The following is a 7,262-nucleotide window of genomic DNA, read 5'->3' as shown; positions in this document are numbered from 1 at the left end:
TAATAAGCTTCTTTAACTGTAAACATCCCTCGCATCGCTTTACCCCATCGTAGGATATCGTGACCCTCTCTGATCTTAATTTTCCTCGACTCAATTTCTCGGATATATATTTGCCCTGTCTCCGGATTAATTCGGTCAGCCCATTCCTGCGGCCTTTTCCATACTCTCCATGTATCATTTAATTCTTCTCGTCGCCAATAATCCCTTACATACTCCATGCCTGCTGTTTGCGCTAAAAGTTGAATTTCCTGGAGGTGTTGGTTCCTATCCAGCTTGTCCAACTGTTGCCATCTTTCCTCCCAAAACTTTGCTGAACTTCCTTCGCGTATTTCCCAAAAGGCCAGTTTCGTGACGATATCTTTATTATTTCTTGCTAAATCCCATATTTGTGATCCTCGTGGAGTTCCTTCTGTTCTTATACGCCCTTCAATAGTGCCTGGCATATCATATTTTTGATTCCATATTCTTTTCCACACGTCAGTTCCCCCCTGTACCCATCTCCACCATAATTTCGCTCCTAAGACCTTGTTAACTATTTCCAGATCTCTAATCCCAAGCCCTCCTTCCTCTTTCCTTTTAATTATATGCTTCCATGACACCAGAGTCCATTTTTTCTGTTGCTGAGGTCCAGACCAAAGAAATTTACCCATCATTTCTCGCAATCTAGAAAAGACGCCTTTTGGGGCCGCCATAAGGGATAGCTGATATATGGGTATAGATAGAAGTACCGATTTTAAGAGTACAACTCTACTTGCTATATTCAGCATTCTGAATGACCAACTATCTGACCTTTTCCTGATCCTGTCCACCAAACTCTGCCAGTTCTTAATGCGATTGGAGTTTATATCCAATTGGATTCCTAAATACTTTGTAGGTAACTCTCCCTGCCTAAAGCCTAAGACGCGTGTTAAATGGGCTTTGACAGCTTCAGGTGAATTAAAGATAAAGGTACAAGATTTATCGTTATTGATCATCATTCCTGAAGCATTCATGAAAACTTCTAATACCTGCTTGAAACCTCTTACCTCTCTAAGCGACGCTTCTCCAAACAGCATCAGATCATCAACAAACTGTTGATGTGTAATGACTAGATTATTCCCCCACAGTCGAATGCCTTTAATTCTTCTTTCACTTACTTCAGCTTTAAGTTTTCTACTTAATCCTTCCATAGCCAGGATGAATAAGAAAGGTGAAATTGGGTCCCCCTACCGAATGCCCCTGGTAGCATTAAACGTATCTGTAGGAATACCATTGACTAAAATGGAGAAATTCGGAGTTGAGATCATGCTGATTATCCATGCTATCCATCTATGTTCAAACCCAAAAGCTCCCAAAACCTCACTGAGATACCTCCAGCTTAACCTGTCATATGCCTTAGACAAATCCAACTTCATAAGCATCCCTTTCTTCTTCCTTACTTTTAAAGAGTGTATAACCTCCTGAGAAACCACTATACCATCTAAGATTTGTCGACCTTCCACAAAACGAGTCTGCTCAGGTGCGATTAAAGTAGGTAGGAGGGGTTTCAATCTTTTAGCAATCAGGGTGGATATGATCTTATATATAACATTACACAATGCTATGGGCCGAAAACCCTATGGATCATCTGACTTATTACTTTTAGGAATCAGAGTTAGGAAGGTTGAGTTAATACCTTGCCATACTCGTTGTCTGATTCGTGATTCTTCCACCGCCTCTAAAAGCTCTTTTCCTATAAAGTGCCAGCTTGCCTGGAAAAATTCCACTGTATACCCATCCGGACCAGGGGCCTTGTTCCTACTCATATTCATAACTATTTCTTCTAATTCTTCCAAGGTTACAATCCTCATGAGTGCCTTGTTTTGATCCGCTGTTACTACTCTTGGTATTTCCCTGCAAATATTAGCAATAGCTTCCTCTCTATCTGTGATATCTTCCGTTAGAATTCCTTTAAAGTAATCCACAAGGGTCTTTTCAATATCCATCTGTTCTATCACTCTGTCTCCTTCTGCATTCTTAATTGAGAAGATTCTATTCCTCTGTCTATGTTGGATCATAGCTTGATGGAAAAATTTGGTATTTCTTTCACCTTCCCTTAACCACCGCACCCTTGATTTTTGTCTCCACAAAATCTCCTCTTGTTTTCTTCTCTCTTCTAACTGACTGATAATTCTCCCTTCCTCCCTACTCTTTTCTTCGTCTCTGCCATCCAAAATTATCTGTTGTTGGATTAACTCCATTTCTCCTTCTAATTTCTGCTTAGCCTCCATAATGTTTCCAAATTCTTTCCTATTCCATTCTTTAATTCGTTGTTTGATTGCTTTGAGTTTCAGTTGTATAGTATGCATTTTCCCTTGGCCCCTAATAGTACATTTCTTCCACCAATCTTCTACTTTCTTTATAAATTGTGGATCTCTAAGCCAGAACGATTCAAATCTAAAAGGCCTCCTGCCTTTTACCTGCTTCATATCAATATCTAACTGAATAGGCCAATGGTCAGATCCCATAGTAGGGAGAATCTTAGCTTCAATGAACACATCCCGATTTAAAATTTGCTCCGAGAGCAGAAATCGATCTAATCTAGACGCAATCTGATTCGATCCTCCCCGTCTATTGTTCCAGGTATGTACTCCATTCGTTGTTTGAATATCTACTAATCACAAATCCCTAATCATATCGTTGAACTCCTCCATACTCGAATCATCTCTCCTTATTCCGCCTCGCTTCTCTCCTAGATTCCTAATCATATTAAAATCCCCTCCTAGTATCCACGGGGTGTGCGGGATTAATCCTCTCAAAGTACGTAAATTCTTCAAAAAATCCTTCCTCTCTCTATAATTATGAGGCCCGTATACCCCAGTAAACAAAATTATTTCTCCCATCCCCACTAATCTAAAAAGACCCGTAAGGATTCTAGGTAAGGTAAACCAGTGTTCAAAAATTACCTCTTCCGGGTTCCATAATATAGCCAAGCCCCCTGCTGTCGCTATTGCATCTAGTGCCATAACCTCGTATCCTAGTTTCAGCTTCCTTACTGTTTCTGTCAGCTGTTGACTATCCATTTTTGTTTCCTGAATGACCATAATGCTGGGTTTTTCTTTCTTCACTCTATCCTTCAAATATCTTTGTTTCCCTTGACTATTCAGTCCCCTAATATTCCAACTTAGAACAATCATTTAAAACTTTTTGGGAGTTTGTAGAAATACCTCTGAAAGAGGTATCACCCTTCCTGAGTTGACTAAAGTCTCTCCCACAACTTGGATTGATTCGCTTAGCGTTCTTCTCCCTTTTTTCCTTCCGTTCTTACCTTGACTATCTTCTGCTGTAATTTGGGACTCCTAATTACCTTGATCTGACCTGTTTGCTGTAAGTTCTGCCTTCTTCTCTTTATATCGTTGAAAGGTTTCCTTATATAATTGTTTTTCTTTTTCTGGGATGAACCTTTCATCCAATTTTTTCCAATCAGTTAATAGTTTCTTCATTATTTTTTCCTCCTCGTTACCCTCTTCTGAGACAATCTCTTTACCCTTCATGATTTGTTCTGTGGAACCAAGGGTTACTCCTTCCTCCTCTTCCGTCGTTCTACTTGGGCTTCGACTTTTTCGTTTACCATCTTTAATAATTTCCATTGGCGCTGGTTCATTGGCATCCTTTTCTTGCTCCATTATAATATGTTCATTAATTTCCTTATCCTGTTGTCCTACTTCACCCTCTGCTTCTTGTGTTTGGAGAATGTTGAACTTGTTTTTACTATCAGATGAGGCCTTCCGTTCCTGGGGTTGTAATTTCGACGATCCTAGATTTGATTTCCTTCTCCTCTGTACCTCTTTGAAGTCACTTGCTTCGCCTTCCACGCCTTCACTTGTTCTGACTTCCTCCTGCTTGTCCTTCTCTTCTTCCTGTGGTTGATTTTGTGGGCAATCCTTAGCCAGATGACCATATTCATGGCAATGTCTGCACCGAAACGGTATATGTTCATAATCAATGGGTTGCTGCCATATTTCATCCTGATATTCCAGCTCAATAGAGTCCGGTAAAGGAGCAGAAATATTCATATATACGCAAATCCTGGCATAGGAATTATATTTTCCCCTTTTCGTTGATTCTACCACCTTCACAAACGTACCAATCGAATTTCCAATCCCTTCCAATATTTCAGGATCCCAACATTCATCTAGAAGCCCAAATAAACGGACCCAAATTGGGGCGGCCATAATTTTCTCATCATCGGGATTGTATCTATCTTCCCAGTATCTCATGAATAAACCTGCATTATTCATAAAATGGGGGCCCTCCTCAAATACCCTTTCTTTATCCTGTAAGTTTGCAAAGATTACTGTGAAAAATCCCTTTGCCCCCAATTTAAGATTGATATGACCTCTTGGTTTCCATCGCTGCTGAATCCATCGTGTAAGATCCCTTTCAGATGGCCAGTACCCTATGAATTTACAAATTAACACGTGATCTCTCATATAACAACGATAATCTTCCAACTTATTATTTGGTATCACATACCTGGGCTTTTTCTGTGCCCTAGGAAGGCATTTGTTCACCAATCTGGCTTGCCATTGATTCCCCAGTACTGGCATTATCTTACTTGTTTCCGACATCCTTCCGTTTCTACCGCCGCTTCCAGAACTTCCAGCCATTACCTCCCTATAGGAGGGGATCTCTCCCCTCCCTTGTCTTTCGCCCATTCCTTCACTCAATTCATGGAAACTCTCGACCCTTTTCCTCTCTTATCTTTAAGCAATCAATTGTTTGAGCAGAACGACGTGACGTTCCCAAAAAACCAGTAACGACTCAACTGCTACAGTGCCCTCGTTGACTATTATGAACCACCGACTCTGCAACCATTTACTGAATCTTGTGCATTCCTTCACATGAAACCCTCTCCTGGATTCATATCAATATTTACCCGTCATTAACTTAAAAATATTCTCGCTAATATAAATTAGCAATTTTATTTTTAAGAAAAATAAAAATAAATAAATGATAACCCTCGACTTACATGTACTTTTATATACTTTGAATTTTATATATCGTTTCTTTCTGTTAAGAAGTGTTGACATTCGCTTGCCATTTTATTTTTGGACAAAAAAGCTCAGTGAAAAATTGGTCAAGATTTTAGATTATTTGACGTTCCCGTGATGAATGAGCCATTTCATTTTTGGCCAAAAAGTTTAAAGTAAATTTTGTAAAGATCTTAAATTATTTTAAATTGAGGATTCCAATGTAGCTTTCATCTAAATTAAAATAATCGTTAAACTTTAGTTTCGTGATAGATATTTACATGATTGAGAGGTTTTTCGACGGAGCTCTGCAGCTAGGGTTCTGGCTACACTTTGAGACGGCGCAGACTGTTCAGGCGCAGCAACCACCGAGGGCCTGACTTCTAGGTTTTCGACAGAGCATCCAAGGCATAACCATAGAGCACATGGACACCCCCCAGGGGGGGGCATCATTGCTCTCCCCCAAGGCAAACTCCGCGCCGCCAGGGCATGAGGGGTTTATCGTTTTTGGATCGGTCGATGATGAGGCGATTAACAATGAAATCCCGCAGCAAAGCAAGCACAACGCGTCAAACAATCAGGCAGACAAGAGAAGTGATACTCCAGAAAGAAAGGACAAGCCAGAGGAAGTACCCAAGGTCACCTCGAAAACCTGCAAACCAATAGCAGCCGAAAGGCCCAGGATAGAATTGCCTGGCCAGAAGATCAACGAACGAATCCAATACATGAAGGATCATGCCCTCATTGGGAAATTTATAGGGTTCTGGCCGACAGAAAAAGCCCTGTATGGCTGGATTGCAGCTAAATGGAAACCCAAAGGCCATGTCACATTGCAGCTAGGACCGAAAGGGTTCTTTACTGTGATCTTCTTATGCCTAGAAGACAAGTACAAAATCATGGACGAAGGGCCATATTTTTTCAACTCAGCTGGACTGTATCTAAGGGATTGGGTAGCAAGATTCAACCCGGACAAGGAAGACCTCACCTGGGCTCCAGTGTGGATCAGAATGTATTCTCTTCCAGAGGAATATTGGGATGAAGGCCTGCTCAAAGACATAGGCAATGGACTAGGGGAATACATAAAAGCGGCGGAAGAGACGAAGCTTCGCAGATACACATCCTATGCCCGCATCTGTGTCTTCATGCGCCTGGACAATGCTCTGCCGGACTCGGTAAGTCTTTCTCATGATGACTATGAATGGATTCAACCCTTGGATTATGAACATGTACCTTTTCGCTGCCGTAAATGTCATGCTCACGGGCATTTATTCAGGGACTGTCCGCTAAATGCCAAGGCCAATGCTCCTGACCCCTCTGACACTCTGACCCATGATGGCTTTGCCAAAGTACCCAGCCGCAAACGAGCGCACAAAAAACCCTCGACCGAGAAAAAACCCCAGCAAGATTCCGCCTCTGTACCTGCGACGAGCAACAGCTTTGAAATTCTAGCTCAAGCCTCCGACGAGCAAATCCTGATCTCTAAGCCCAGCTCCATGCCCACATCCTCCTCATCCCAGCCTCCTCCTTCTGGCTTTCCCCCCGAGTCACAATCCTCCAAGGGGGATAGGGCTATCCCCAAGGAGAGCCAAACAGGGCCTGCTGGGAAAGCAAATGATATGGAAGTTGACGGTACTCCAGATCATCCCCGGAGCTTAGATATATCTACAACAGAAAATAGTCAGGTGCAACAGATGGATGAAGAACCAGAAAGTATAGACATGGACGGACTAGACATTCTGGAGCTAGAACTAGCATGCAAAAAGAAGGATTATGATAAAATCCCAGAGCTTCAACTCAACAAACTGGAACTTGTCATTTCGAGGGCTTATTAGCAGAAACAGCTAGGCATCCAGCCGGGGAGCTACTGGGATGGCGGCCTCCCCCCAAAAGATTCCAAAAAGAGGGGTAGAAGAACGGATCTCCAGCGAACAATAGCAGTAGGAAAAATCCTGGTGGATTCAGGCAGGTATGCAAAATTGACAAAGTACTACAAACCCTCTATCAATAGTGAATCATGAAGCTCACTTCATGGAATTTAAGGGGGCTCAATAGCCCAGGGAAACTAAGAATATTAAAAAACATGATAAAGATGGAGAAGCCGCAAATATGTTTTCTTCAAGAAACAAAGTGTAACAACAGTACACTAGGAAGCATCCTCTCTAAAGCTTGGCCAGGCTGTCAATCGGTGGCAGTGGATGCCTCAGGTGCATCAGGAGGGCTCGCCATTGCATGGAACGCGCAAGCGCTAACTCTCTCCGATTTTCATGCATC

The 7,262-nt window shown here is 42.0% G+C and overlaps 1 protein-coding gene across 1 annotated transcript; it reads right to left on the bottom strand.

Moving 5' to 3' along the window:
• Positions 1 to 1,595: 1,595 nt before the first annotated feature.
• On the bottom strand, positions 1,596 to 4,628 carry LOC149166297 (uncharacterized). The gene is made up of 3 exons (XM_089430125.1): positions 3,337 to 4,628; positions 2,925 to 3,129; positions 1,596 to 2,438 (listed from the first exon to the last, which is right to left on the bottom strand). The coding sequence occupies exons 1-3, from the start codon at positions 4,626 to 4,628 to the stop codon at positions 1,596 to 1,598; spliced, it is 2,340 nt and encodes a 779-aa protein (XP_089286251.1).
• Between the last annotated feature and the right edge of the window lie 2,634 nt (positions 4,629 to 7,262).

The sequence above is a fragment of the Pinus tabuliformis genome, chromosome 5_1 (genome assembly GCF_031772625.1).
Source record: "Pinus tabuliformis cultivar Carrire ecotype Pingquan chromosome 5_1, CPIR1, whole genome shotgun sequence".
Lineage (NCBI taxonomy): Eukaryota > Viridiplantae > Streptophyta > Pinopsida > Pinales > Pinaceae > Pinus > Pinus tabuliformis.
This window is presented reverse-complemented; position numbering and strand designations above follow the sequence as displayed.